Source organism: Protomyctophum bolini (genome assembly GCF_963924005.1).
Source record: "Protomyctophum bolini genome assembly, chromosome: 3".
Lineage (NCBI taxonomy): Eukaryota > Metazoa > Chordata > Actinopteri > Myctophiformes > Myctophidae > Protomyctophum > Protomyctophum bolini.
In genome coordinates this window covers 3,742,034-3,757,197 of record NC_137864.1, presented here as the reverse complement: position 1 = coordinate 3,757,197, position 15,164 = coordinate 3,742,034, and the positions used below count along the sequence as shown (strand labels likewise).

Genomic DNA, 15,164 nt, shown 5'->3' with positions numbered 1-15,164 from the left:
AAAATGTTTCATTTCTTTTTTTTCCTGTTTTCTTTTTCTCCTGTAAACCAGCCTGCTCAAAGCCAGCTCCTCAATAGGATTCAGGAAAGGAGAATAAGGTGGAAGGAATAGAATAGGTAAAAAAAAAACCTCTAATGATGCCAGCAACTGTGTAGTTGGCTGAGATTGGGCCAGCCTCGCTCATGGTCAAACCATGAATGATTGAGCACATGGTCAACCACAGTTGCCCGAATCTCATTAGATATGACCTTTCTGCTTCTTCTTTCTCCTCCTCCTCCTCCTCCACCATGTCCTCCTTCTCCTTGTCTTCCTCTCCCTCCTCCTCCTCCTCCTTCTCTCTGTCCATCTACTCCTCTACCTCCTCCTCCTCTCACTCTTACCCCTCTCCTTCTCTGGTTGTCGAATCTCTTCAAGCAGGTTCTCCATTGTTCACCAAACAAAACAGAGGCTCTCAAGCCCCTTTTATGCTGCAGTGCTGATAGAAAATTGCTCACCAGACAAAAGATTATTTGTGTGTTGTATGTTGATGCGTTGAGATGTTATGTGAGAAGTGTGTGCAACAGCTGAACATTGTGTGTAGTGTTTGGACAACAAGGTGATGCGTAATTGACACCAGAGTGTAAAGAAGGAAAGTCAGAGTCTAATGCAGATAAGGGAGTGTGATGTAGTGCAAATTGTGTCGAGCGATTAGGTACACGAAGTGAAGGTTGTGCAAATTGTGCCGATTTTTGTGTGTTAACAATCGTGAAAAGCTGTAACTCATGGCCACGTAGGTCGCTAACCCTAACCTCAGTCTTAACCGTCCACTTTCCAGTCTTAACTGGAGCTTGTGGATCTACTACTACTTTCGATGCTTTTAGTAGGGCATTCATTTAGAATTTGGAGATGAGATGAGGTTGAGGACAGCAATGATATACGTACAGCTCTGTATATGTGTCCATTTGAACCGCCTGTTGGTCTATATGTTGAGAAGAGGCAATCGTTTAAAATACACTCTGTCTGTCTGTCGTTCCTTCTTCCCTGCCCCGGAAAGAGAGAGGGATGAGCTAAAAATGGAGGGACAGGAGAGATGAAGGGCAGAGAGAGGGAGAGGGAGAGGGAGAGGGAGAGGGAGAGGGAGAGGGAGAGGGAGAAGGAGAGAGAATAGAGAGAGAGAGAGAGAGAGAGAGAGAGAGAGGGAGGGAGGGAGAGTATAGGTAAAGACATGAAAGAGAAGGTTCAGATTAGAGGCAGGGGAAGGTGAGGAGAGAAGATAGCCGTAGGGAGCCATTCGCTATGCAGTGTTCTACTGTTGACCACCTGGTATGCGTGCGGATGCTTGCGTGTGTGTGTGTGTGCGTGCGTGTGCGTGCATGTGTGCGTGCGTGTGTGCTTGTATTACTATACTTGGGGGGCCTTATGTCCCACGCGAGAATTATGGTTGAGAATTTATGGTGTTGAATTTATGGAGTTTTTAGGCTTACAATTAGGAAAAGATTTGGGTTGGTGTTAGGATTAGGAATAGACATTTTAGAGGTGTAAGGATTTGGGTTTTTCCTGATTTATACTTTTTATTAGGGGAGAGAGGCTGTGTGTATACGTATGGCTAATGTCCTGTATATGCTGCATGGGTTTACCTGCTATACATTTTATTGTCTTATATTGTGAGTTGTGTGCTGGTATACGTAGATCAGATCTGCTATTTCTGGCTTTTGGGGTATAACGATTTAAAATGTGATTGAGAGGAGATGACGAATTGAACACAGGATATTGCTTGTCACTCTTCATTAATTCACAGCTTTTGTTGTTTGCTCTTTGATTCATTCTTTTAAAGCCAGCCTTTCATTCTGTGCTCCTCCAGTCTAGAGTCGTCCGCCTTCAATCTCCTGTCATTTCCCCCTTTCATGTTCTGCACTCCAGGGGGCTGCCTCTCTCTCTCTCTCTCTCTCTCTCTTTTCTCTGCAGTGCTCACACTCGTCGTTGAAAGGCTGATATTTTCATGGAAAGGCTAAATCTTTTTCTCGTATCATTTATCTTGATGTCCTCAATTTGCTTGTGCCTTCCCTTTGTAAGAAGTTGAACGAGACAAGAGTGAATGCCTATAAACTGGTGATCAGACATCGTTGTGCTCACAAAGGCTCAAAAGGCAACTGTGTTTAAATCTGACCCAAAGACCTGGCGACGTCCCTCAGCCACTGCCTTCTGTTGCGTTCTACCTTCCTTCTACTAACAATGAAGATACATCATGTTGATGCATGATACACATACACATACACATGCACACATACAGTACAGTACATTTTTTTGACATAAAACATTTCACCCATGCATGTCCAAGCTCTGTATCGTGAGGGTGACCGGGCCTTCTGCTTTAAAAGTGACTTTACAGTTTTTCACGATTGTTAACACTCAAAACTTGGCACAATTTGCACACTTAATCAATTAATGTACCTAATCATTCGACACAATTTGCACTACATCCCTTATCTGCATTAGACTCCGACTTTCATTCTTCACACTCTGATGTCAATTACACATCACCTTGTTGTCCAAACACTACACACGATGTTCAGTTGTTGCACACACTTCTCACATAACATCTCAAAGCATCAACCTACAACACACAAATAGTCAAATCTATAAACATTCAGTTCTGGTGAGCAATTTTCTATCAGGACTGCAGCATAAAAGGGACTTGAGAGCCTCTGTTTTGTTTGGTGAACATTGGAGAACCTTGAAGAGATCGACAACCAGAGAAGGAGAGGGGTAAGAGTGAGAGGAGGAGGAGGTAGTATGTACTGTAGGTAATATGTCTGTGTGTACCAAATGAAAACACGAGTTCCATTTTGGGAACAGTTAAGAGATTTGCTAGCAAAGAGTCATCATGGAAAAGGAGAGTCAGGGTTTAGCATTTTGTGTGTATTGTTTTCAGATTTGTGTGTGCCGTTTTGAGAATGCCGTTAGGTTGTGAAAAACGTGTGTTAACAATCGTGAAAAACTGTAATGAATGAACATGTAAGCTGGCCATTCTGACAAGTAAAGAAGATATACATGATATTAATGTGTCCATGCACATAGACACCTACGACTGAGTGTCCTTCGTTGAGTAACACAATGATACTACACCCATCCATGTGCGTGCGTGAGTGAGAAAACGTTTACATTGCCAAAGCAAAAGTGTAAATACAGTAGTTACTAGTTATACATCCACATAGGAAAGGTTAGCTTGGTATGAACCTTTGAAAGTTGACTGCAGTATGTCAGTGTTTTGCATTCACTTGGTATAAAACCTTTGCGACAAATGGCATCAATTTATTCAAATGTGATTACATTTGCTCTGTTCATATTCTCACTCAATCTCTCTTCTTCCCTCTTTCTAATCTTGTTAGAGAGAAGTTGTTCTTATTTACACGTTTGTCTATGTTTTCATTGACAAGCTTAAATGTACAAGTCTCTCAGAAGCGTGTATAGCCATTTCGTTTTTCTTATCTGTTCTGTATAGTGGAAATAACTTGCACCTCCAAAAGGAGTCCCCAAGTTCAAAATGTGTTTAGTTTGGTATAATCGTTGAAACATTGAAGACAAAAGTGAGGACGCAAATTGTGATTGGATGGCGTGATTGTGTGGGAGACGTGCTATTGGTTGAGAATGTACTATGATGACGTATGATGATAAGAGCGCCCCTCACTTAACACAGGATTTTTTTCCTATAAACAACTATATTGTAGATTCTTGTGTTTACTTAGTTTTTATTCCTTTTTGTAGGTTATTACCTGACAGGCATTTCAGTCAAAGACAGTTCAAATTTAATTTTAATTTAATATATTGTGAACACAAACATTAAATGCCATTGACTATTTATGGAGAATTTACGTCATATGTGCCTGAGCAAATCGGTTGTTGGTATGTCGGTGCAAACCCTTGGCCAATAAGGGACCACAATTATTGGTGGCGTATAACATTTATTGGATGATGTACGATGATAAGAGTGCCCCATAATTCACATGGTTGCGATTATTATTATTCTTTTTTTACCGGATCACACTTTACAATGAATACCAGGCTTTCCTCCATGGTGGAAAGCCATGGCGACCCGAGGTTACACACACGTATAAAAAAACTCTCTCTCCCCTTATCTCCCCCCCCCCCCCCCCCTCTGTAGGAATTAACGGGTCAGATGACCCAGCTGCGCCCCCTGCTGTCTGTGGTGGAACAGTACAGGGCGGACCTGCTGACCTTGGTCGGCCTGCGATTGGACCTGCACAACCTGTCCGTCATCCTGTCGGCCATTCAGGAGGAGATCGGCGCCTACGACTACGAGGAGCTTCAGCAGAGGGTTCTGCTGCTGGAGACCAGGCTGCACGCCTGCATGAACAAACTGGGTGTGTACGTAGGCCAGACCCAGAGCTCTGGAACCACTGCTCGCTCTACACCAATACAGTACATGGGTAGTCGTTAACAGTTAACCCATTCTGACCTGAGATCAGATTCATACGAGGTTTCCACTGGACAACACACTGGTCTGATTAACCCATTCTGACCTGAGATCAGATTCTAAAAATGTCAGTCGTTCTTCGATTCTTCAAAAATAGCAGACCTACAAGCTCGTAGCGCGCCACTCGGTGGCGCGCTATGAGCTTGTAGATCTGCTATTTTTCAATAGCTAAAGCATAACATGATGCTAACCAAAATGGGTTCCCGTTCAGAATGGGTTAATAACTAATCGTAATTGATTGAAAATGATGCAGGTCTCTATCATTGCGTGGGTTTTCTGTGAATGTAATGCTGTCTATACGTGGGCGTGTTTGGCCGAGGAACGCAAATAGAAACATGCCATTGCCTGGCCCTGAATCGTCAGTGGTCAAATACATCATTTGATTCAAGGGCCACTTCACCACTTTTCAACTTCATATGATAGGTCCTCTTCTTTTCTACTCAGTCTGTGTCTCATAGGAGGGCTGTGGGCAGTTCAGAAACCCCTCCACCAGTGACATCATCGATGGGGAATCCAAGCTAATAGAAACTGTAGGCTTTTATAGTCCTGAAAAGTTGCAATGCGAAAATGGAAGCCATCGTTCTCACCATTATAAAAATCTAAACATTAAAGAAATTAAGATTATCAGACTTTTTACAAAAACGCCGCTTATCAACTAACACTCGGTTAATCGATCGATAACCTTATCAAAACGTATTAAAACAAATCAGTATTCAGGATCGTTTTGAGCTTGTAGATCGGCTATTTTTTGCTACGACAGTAATATAAATATGCATAAATAAATAAATATAGTGGCCCTCTCCATTGTGAAAGTTGTCCATCTCTGCTTCACACCACCCAGACACCCAAAGTATACAATACCATTTTCTCCTTCCTAATATAGCGATTCCCATCAGTCACCGTCCTTTAACCGCTGTGTGTTTTGTCACTCATAAACAGGTTGTGGTCGTTTGACTGGGGTGAGCATCCCGATCACCGTGAGGGCCTCGGGATCCCGATTTGGCTCCTGGATGACTGACGCCATGATACCCAGCTCCGACAGCAGGGTAGGTGCACGTGCGTGTGCACGTATACTGTGTGTGTGTGTGTGTGTCAGCTCCGACAGCAGGGTAGGTGCACGTGCGTGTGCACGTATACTGTGTGTGTGTGTGTGTGTGTGTGTGTGTGTGTGTGTGTGTCAGCTCCGACAGCAGGGTAGGTGCACGTGCGTGTGCACGTATACTGTGTGTGTGTGTGTGTGTGTGTGTGTGTGTCTCGGGTGGAAAGCAATCAACCAATGGAATCCAAAAGTACTTTTCAGAAATTGCAAAAGAAGTTATTATGTATTCACAACCTCCTAAACACAAGTGTACCGGTTGTATACCATGGGTCAGCACTGTGCTTGTGTGATTGATTGATTGATTGATTGTGTGTGTGTGTGTGTGTGTGTGTGTGTGTGTGTGTGTGTGTGTGTGTGTGTGTGTGTGTGTGTGTGTGTGTGTGTGTGTGTGTGTGTGTGTGTGTGTGTGTGTGTGTGTGTGTGTGTGTGTGTGTGTGTGCGTGCGCGTGCGCGTGCGTGTGCGTGCGTGCATGCGAGGTATCCTGACAGGCAGGTTCCAGGTTTTTTTTGTTTCTTTTTTTTCTTTTTGCTTTTTACCCAAATTGAATTAATTCCTCCCCATACACTGTGCTGTTGGGTTAGGGTTGGCCTCTCCTCTCCTCTCCTCTCCTCTCCTCTCCTCTCCTCTCCTCTCCTCTCCTCTCCTCTCCTCTCCTCTCCTCTCCTCTCCTCTCCTCTCCTCTCCTCTCCTCTCCTCTCCTCTCCTCTCCTCTCCTCTCCTCTCCTCTCCTCTCCTCTCCTCTCCTCTCCTCCGTGGATCGCTGCTTCCTCTACCGACTACCGGTACTACCCCCCCACCCCCCCTGCACCCACCTTCTCCTCAGGGAGTATAATTGTATATTAAGGCTCATGGTTGTCAGGGCGACAGTCTCCAGTTGCCAGGTGTGATTTATATCACGACCCTGTGTGCTTGTTCTCCCCATTACACATAGGGGAGAGAGGCTGTGTGTATACGTATGGCTAATGTCCTGTATATGCTGCATGGGTTTACCTGCTATACAAGTGTGTGACTGGCGTTCCACGGACCGGGTTGTTTGTGGGTGGCAGCCCTGTGTCACTGAACTACTGGCTTGTAGACCATTTAGTCTGTCTGTCTGTCTGTCTGTCTGTCTGTCCGTCTGTCTGTCCGTGAAGGGAGGGAGGATGTTATTATTACATGAATGTGTATTTGAGGGACGCTATAGCCCCAGCTCCTACTGTATATACAGGTTTAATCTTTGTTTTTTGTTCAATGTTTGTTTTAAAAAACGCCATTGACAATGAAGGGAACATTTACGTCATCTTGTCCCTAACACAAAAACACACACACACACACACACACACACACACACACACACACACACACACGCATGTGGCTGCATGGACTCCTCAGGGGTCCTGCTAATTAATCAGGCACTCTACTGGACGCTTCACTGTAGAGCTCATCGGGCATACAGTAAAGCCCTTCAGTCTAGATGGAATACCACGCATGCACGCACGCACGCACGCACATAAGTGAATGTGTATTCGCGCGCACACACATATCTTACTTTGGTCTCCATGACTACGTTGTCAGCGTTGTATTCCTAGTTTGCCATTTATGAATTCTTCATTAGATCGTCCTCTGTCTCTGACTGGAAGTGTGTGTGTGTGTGTGTGTGTGTGTGTGTGTGTGTGTGTGCGTGTGTGTGTGTGTGTGTGTGTGTGTGTGTGTGTGTGTGTGTGTGTGTGTGTGTGTGTGTGTGTGTGTGTGTGTGTGTGTGTGTGTGTGTGTGTGTGTGTGCGTGTGTGTGTGTGTGTGTGTGTGTGTGTGTGTGTGTGTGTGTGTGCGTGTGCGTGCGTGTGCGTGTGCGTTCACCCAGTACACGTGCATGATGCCAGCATTCCTGTGGCTGTGTTTGAGAGCATCTGCTCCGATAAATGATCTGCCAATATGTACCTGCTAATGGAGAGAGAGAGAGAGAGAGGGAGAGAGAGGAATTAAGAGGAGATGTGATATGTGAGAGAGGAATTGGGTGAGGTAGAGTATCAGGCCAGGGACTGAGGGGATGTTAGTGGGATATATATAAAAAGACACAGACAACAGAACAAACGGGGACAGTTAAAATAGAGGATATACTGTAGGAAGTGCATGGCAAATTGGGGGAGGACCAATAAAGGAGAAAACCAGGAAGGAAAACGCTCAACTATAAGTGGAAGAGTGAGAGCGAGAGATTGGAGTTTTGCTTGTGTTGTTGTTTTTCCTGTACTGTCAATTTCCTACAATCTACATTCAAATGCAGCATGATTGAGCCTGTCTGTCAGCACAAGGATGAGACGCTCTTTGAGACACATACCAACGTAATACAAACTGTAATCAATGGAGCACTGTGGTAAATGGACAGTCAGGGATCATGTAATCAGCTCCTATATTGAAAGCCTTCCAGTGCAATGCACCATCTCAAGTGTGTGTGTGTGTGTGTGTGTGTGTGTGTGTGTGTGTGTGTGTGTGTGTGTGTGTGCGTGTGTGTGTGTGTGTGTGTGTGTGTGTGTGTGTGTGTGTGTGTGTGTGTGTGTGTGTGTGTGTGTGTGTGTGTGTGTGTGTGTGTGTGTGTGTGTGTGTGTGTGTGTGTGTGTGTGTGTGTGTGTGTGTGTGTGTGTGAGAGAGCTATGAGCTAGTTATAAAGGTCTGTGTTGTAACTTCACACACATCAATCGCCTGTGTCTACTATTCCTTGTCCCAGATGGCATTATTTTTTGGTCAAAGCAAGGTTTATTCCACGGCAGGGAGCCGACGCTGTGAAGCCCTCCACTGCACTCGCTTGGCTCCGTTTGCTACAGAGACTTTGCTATTAGTATTCCAAATAACAAAGGGCTTAACTAGAAACCGCATGTTCCATGATGCTTTGCGACTACTAGCGCCGGATGTCAGTAAAAAAGACCGGGATCTCTCTTGTCGTTGATATTGAGCAATAGCTATAAGAGAAAACTCACGTATATGCCAAAAGAAAAAATGTCTGCACTATTTCCATCAACCCATGGGAAACTTAACCAACTCTTTCGTCCTTCCCCTCCCTCCATCGCTCTATCCTTCCCCTCCCTCCCTCCTCCCTCCCTACCTGCGCTCTCTCCTCTTTGTAGACTTAATCCTCCCGTCCTGTAACGTCCTGTCCTGTCACATCCTGTTCTTTCCTCTTCTCCCACCCACGCCTTATTCTCTCTCTGTTCATCTGTCCCACGATCCCCCTGTATGTGGCCCTTTCTTTCTTTCTTTCTTTCTTTCTTTCTCTCCTGCAAAATGTGTTACGTTGGCCTATCTAAAAATAGCAGATAAAGCTCACAGCGTGTCACTTTCATGCCACCCTGCAAGCTTGCACATACTTGGAGCAAGAAATCTTGAATCTTAAAATGTTTTTTTTTTTACACACAAATCTTCTCTTTTGAGGATTCCTGGCACAAAACATCTTTCAGGTGGTAGTCCGTATACGTGGCCAAATACATATCAATGTGGGGATCCTTTGGCACGACAAAGTTTGAGAACTATACTCAATTGCCTTGTAGTACCTGCAGTGATTCATTCTGTCACCCTTTCTCTCATTCGTTCTCTCTCTCTCTTCTCTGTTCTAAATGTAGCATCTTCTTCTCTTAGTGTTTGTACCTCCCACTGCATCTCTTCATCATGTTGTCATGGAGATGTTTACATTGTCCTGTCAGTGGGTCTCTGTAGAGAACAATGAACTTATCAACGCTCTCTCTCTCTCTCTCTCTGTCTCTCTCTCTCTGTCTCTCTCTGTCTCTCTCTGTGTCTCATATCTGTGTTCTCCTCTCTCTGTGTTGTTCGCTGTCTCTCTCTCAATTCAATTCAATTCAAAGGATCGTTATTGGCATGAGAAAACATACGTTTACGCTGGCAAAATAGAAAAATAATAAAATAACACATCGCTTTCCCGCAAATTTCCTTCCTCCCAATTGCGACCCGTGGTGCCAGAGGTGAAAGAAAACAATTACACTGTTAACAATTAAAAGGCAATGAAGACATGTGTAAACGGAGATGTGTCACAGTGCAACTTATAGAATAACTAGCTTACAAAACCATACACATTTTCATTTGCTGTCTACTACGGGTAGCTTGTTATATGAAGCTTTTGAAGCAAATAGCATCTCTTTCTCAAATAAAAACTTCAATTCAAAGGAGCTTTATTGGCGTGAGAGAAAATATATGTTTCATTGCCAAAGCATTGCCAAAACAGTAAAAAACGAAATCATTTATGTACACTTGAAAGGGAATAGAAATGATGTGTATACGCAGAGCTGTTATACATTGCATCAGAGGGAAATCTAACACCGGCATAAGAAGTGTGCATTTGCTGAAATAGTTAGCATATCTCTCTCTCTCTCTCTCTCTCTCTCTCTCTCTCTCTCTCTCATTCTCCATCTGTCTAATCCTCGCTCTCTCTCTCTCTCTCCACCAGGTGTGGTCAATGGACGGCTACTACAAAGGCAGACGCGTGCTGGAGTACAGAACCATGGGGGACTTCACCAACGGTCAGAACTTTGTGCAGCACCTGCTGCCTCACCCCTGGGCCGGCACGGGTCATGTGGTCTACAACGGCTCCCTGTACTACAACAAGCACCAGAGCAACATCCTGGTACGTCCGCACTGTGCAAAGACGCAGCACTGCGCAGCTGTATTGATTTGTTGTCATGGGCACTTAATCCCTCCAATCTGTACCACCCCCTCCCCTCTCGCTCTCTTTCAAGCATCCTTCTCTGTTCCCTTTAAAGGAGAATTCCGAACTAGGTTTTTTTCTTACCTTAATTTGATGATGTTATATCCCAGAACGAGTGGTATAGGCCCCTATAGGTGAAAATGTACTTCATACGTACGTCATACCTATATGTAATTCATACCTATATTGCTGTAAACAGTAAATCGCTTATTTCTTTCGTTTGGAAATTCATTTGTTTCTTGTAGATATCTGTCGTTCATAATGACTCGAACCTCTCCACAGTGTTTGAGTATAGATGCGCACTTCCGGAAGTCCCGCAAGACGGGATTTCACCAGTAATTTCACACACACACACACACACACACACACACACACACACACACACACACACACACACACACACACACAGGCCATGCACCTAGTAGGCATCTGTGGACAAAGTTAATTCATTATACTATATGCTACCAAAATGTGTAATGCCTGATGGCTGATTTGAGTGCGTGGGAGGGTTTGTTGGGTTCGATCAGACTTGCAAGTTATGGAGGGTGCCATATACGTTTGGTTGCTTTGAATGCCAGCATCAGAGTTTTGTACTCCCGACCGGGAGCCAATGGAGGGAGCGGAGAAGGAGGAGATGTGAGAATTTTGGCTGGTTGAAGACCAAGCGAACTGCAGCATTTTGGATTCATTGGAGAGGCTTAAATGCGCATGCCGGTAGGCCAGTAAGGAGGGAGTTACAATAGTCAAGTTTTGACATGACTGATGTCTAGCATTTGATGATCTCTTGTATCGTATCGTATGTCTTTGTGCCTTGAATACACAGGACCACATGTATTTGTGTGTATGTGTGTGTATACGTGGCCCATGACAGGTGCAGTACCATTTCCGCTCGCGCAGCGTGCTGCTCCAGCGCAGCCTGAGCGGGGCGGGGTACAACAACACCTTCCCTTACAGCTGGGGAGGATCCTCTGATATCGACCTGATGGCTGACGAGACTGGCTTCTGGGCTGTGTACACCTCCATCCCCAACGCTGGGAACATCCTGGTACTGCACTGTCCACGCACACACACACACACACACACACACACGCACGCACGCACGCACGCACGCACGCACACACACACACACACACACACACACACACACGCATGCACGCACACACGCGCTCGCACACCTTCCCTTGCATTCAGAGTTTCTTGCACAGTTGACAGTTGAGGGGTGCTCCTAGCCTGACACTCAGCCTGAATTTTCATTTTGTTTCACTCCATTATTCAGTCTGAAAGCCCTCCCTACTACAGCCGTTTCTGGGATGGGCGTTGCCAAAGAGACAGTCTTCGGTGATTGGTTCATACCAACCAATCAGAATAGTAGGAAAGCAGACGACGTTGTTGTCAATCATGAGGCTATGGCTAACACGCTTGCTAACCAAACAAACACAGCCAACGAGCGCTACTAGCATGTAAATAAAAAGCGGTAAAATATGTCGGATGATGATGTTTATAAATCTCGTGTCTGTAAAGAAACTATTTATCATACGTCGATTTAATAGCCAGATTGAGTTACCGCAGTAATGGGGCAGCCATGTTTGTTGTTTGACGTCATCGAGTTGAAACGACGCTGATTCGTCGTACAGATTTTCAACCGAGTCTGAGACCTCCTTCGGGAGCGTCACCAGACCCTGAATCGCCTGAACATATTCTTTTAATGGGCTAGCGATTCAGGGGCTGGAGCCGGGCTGGAGCCAGGCTAGGGTGCTCCCTCAATTCCTGATAAGGTGTGTGTGTATGTGTGTGTGTGTGTGTGTGTGTGTGTGATTGCTGCTGTTCGCATGACAACTGAAGGAAAGATAAAGTCCTACAGTACATACTGTAGTAGTTCAGAAGTAAGTCTCGATGGAAAGGATTCGAGGGCTTAGAAGAGAAAGGAAGTGAAATCAAGTAAACATCTTAACCACTTTAATCCTGTCCTCCCTATTTTGGGCACGTCGTGACAGGCAGCAATGGTGAAAAACTAAAATGACCGCAGCAGATCACAGGCTCACGTGCTGGGAGTACATTGTACTCACAGCACAGCGTTGTACTCGTCATAATAATCTGCAGGATTGACATTGCTATTGAAAGGATAATGACCTCTGAAGATGAACACATTTTCAGTACATCTAAATCTTTAATTGTATTTCTAAATGTTGATACAGTATGATATGATAAATAACAATGAGTAATAAGGGGTTGTACTAAATATGCTCTAAACTTCTTCCTATGCCTTTTCCAAGCACTCTAGAGTATGACATGTATTTGTTTTCCTATTTTTATTTTATTTTATGTTTATTATGTTTATTTTATATATTCTTTGTCTTTTAAAACTAATTTACCGCCAGAGTAAATAAGGAAATAATTTAGCCCCTGCAGCCAACGATTTTTCCTTACCTTTCAAGTAGTCGCAGAATATTTATCTCCAGTACGATCGATTCCCAAAAATAGAGAGGAACAACACGACAAATAAAATACATTTCAAAAATTCAAAAATTAAAATAAATTAAAAAATTCTGTTTTAGTTTTTTGCCATCACGTGATTTCCTTCAAGAGTCAAACGGTGACTCATAGGTTAGCGAAGAGCGGCATCTAACCTAAACACTAAAAAAAACGCGTCACACACGTCAAGACAAGTCCTTGGCATGAGTGAAGGCTATTTGGATTGACACGTCAAAACACGTCCTTGGCAGTGAAGGCTAGTTTTAACACATGTCCGAAATAAACAAATTCAATCAATCAATCAATCAATGATCACAACAACAACAACAACTAAACGTCTCTCTTCTTCCTCCCGTCCTCCAAGGTGAGCCGTCTGGACCCGGTCTCCCTGGACGTGCTCCAGAGCTGGGACACGGGCTTCCCCAAGCGCAGCGCCGGCGAGGCCTTCATGATCTGCGGCACGCTGTACGTCACCAACTCGCACCTGGCCGGCGCCAAGGTGCACTTCGCCTACCACACCAACTCGTCCACGTACGAGTACACCGACATCCCCTTCCACAACCAGTACTCGCACATCTCCATGATGGACTACAACCCCCGCGAGCGGGCGCTGTACACCTGGAACAACGGCCACCAGGTGCTCTACAACGTCACGCTCTTCCACGTCATCCGCAGTGACGGGTAGAAGAAGAAGAAGAAGAAGAAGAAGAAGGAGGGGTGGTGGGGTTATGATTAGGGAGAGAGAGAGTAGTGCTGCGTTTACACTAGCAGATTAAAAAAAAAGATACAAAGCTATAGAGCACTGATGTCTTGACACATCCTACCCGGGTCGCGTCCCCTCCCCCCCCCCCCCCCCCCCATTTTGAATTCCCATAGACTTTTAGTATACTGTACCACGTCAAATTAGAACTGTGTTCCAAAATAATTATTCCGGCGGTTTGACTCATTATGTTTATGAAGAATCAACCGAGGGCTATAGAAAACGCTAACGTTATTGCAGCTGAAATAGTACATTTCTCGCCAGAAACAGACTGTATCAAGTATGAGTGACTGACTATCGTAAACGATACAGAGCCACCAGCTAGCTCCCTGACATAATCGCAGAGACAGTTCATTTATTTTTGGGCCACAATGCCAATAAAGCTATTCGATTTTAAATTGAATTGAGACGATTCTGAGATGAGCCAATGTTATTCTCCATGGAGAAAAACTCCCGCGAACCCAGGGGATGAGCGAGTGACGTCAGGACTTCGGTGCTCTATATATAGCTTTGTGTCTGAAGTTGAAAACAGCTCAACGTCTTTGTAGCTTTGTAGCTGCTGTAGCTTCTGTAGCAGCTATACAAACGTCTGATGTGTCTTTGTATCTTCAATTGAAACGAATGGTATCTTTATCTGCCGTGTGAACGTAGCGTTACAGTACAAAGCCTGGTTTATATTTAGTTGTGAACTTGTGCACCACTGTCATGATCGAGGACACATGAGGTTTCCATCCGATGATCCGACAGAGACATTATTATAGTTTAGCATTCAGCATTTTGATTAAATACTTTACTGTTTTTTAAACCGTTTTCAAAAGAAGGCACAGTGGCACAAATGTATACATGGATTATTAACAGCGGCAATATCTAACAAGGTCAGGGAAAAAGATCGCAGTCGCAGATCTGCTATTTTGTGGCTTAGAATAGGCACATAATATTAGAAGACAGATTTCATGTCCACCCAAAACCTTGTTTTTATTTGTATTAACTAACATTTTTAGTTTTAGTTCTAAAATTTTAGTTCCCCGGTCACGATGATGCAACCAACGCATGGTGATCTTGTAGCTGTTGCTTCCATTTTTGGTAACTAAATATAACTCAGGCTGTAGAAACTAGAAAGTAAAGGGGTTGTTGTTAATAAAGGGGTACGGGTGCTTAAGAAGTGGACAACTGGAAGGCAGGACTGGAAAAAAACTGCCTTTTGAGGACACTCAAACGCCATGAGAGAGAGAGAGAGAGCGCTGTAGCTTTGGAACAACCGTCGCCACACTACAGTGTCATACAGTCTGGAGTATGACGAGTAGACCCGTTGGGGGGGGGAGGTTGGTGTTGTGATTAGGTCAGTGTGGTTCTACAACTGTCAAAATGACCTCTCGGACATGCTAGTGTTAACTTCAAGGACTCCCCAGACAGTTTGGTGTGTGTTTATAAGGCCAAGGGGGCGGTAAATTGAGTTTTGAACATATACAGTATGAGGTTTCCACATGACAATGATTTGATACCAGTGTTCATTTTAACTCTTGGGTGCGTGTGTACACAAAATGGACGCTTAAGTGACCCTTTGGTTTCCATTTCTACACACGCGATACAGTCATTTAGCTGGGTGGGACCTTGCTGGAAGTCCTCCCTCAAGGACCCCTGTGGGACCCACGTTGAGTGAGAACCACTGGT

General features: G+C 44.5%; 1 protein-coding gene across 1 annotated transcript in view; it reads left to right on the top strand.

The window, feature by feature from the left end:
- Window positions 1-14,805, top strand: part of LOC308312586 (noelin-2-like) — a 40,069-nt gene extending 25,264 nt beyond the window's left edge. The window contains exons 4-8 of the mRNA XM_080759245.1: window positions 4,142-4,361; window positions 5,414-5,520; window positions 10,004-10,180; window positions 11,133-11,306; window positions 13,098-14,805. Coding sequence (XP_080615371.1) covers window positions 4,142-4,361; window positions 5,414-5,520; window positions 10,004-10,180; window positions 11,133-11,306; window positions 13,098-13,418 — 999 coding nt within the window. The 3' untranslated portion in view covers window positions 13,419-14,805. The remainder of the gene's footprint in view (window positions 1-4,141; window positions 4,362-5,413; window positions 5,521-10,003; window positions 10,181-11,132; window positions 11,307-13,097) is intronic.
- Window positions 14,806-15,164: the final 359 nt, after the last annotated feature.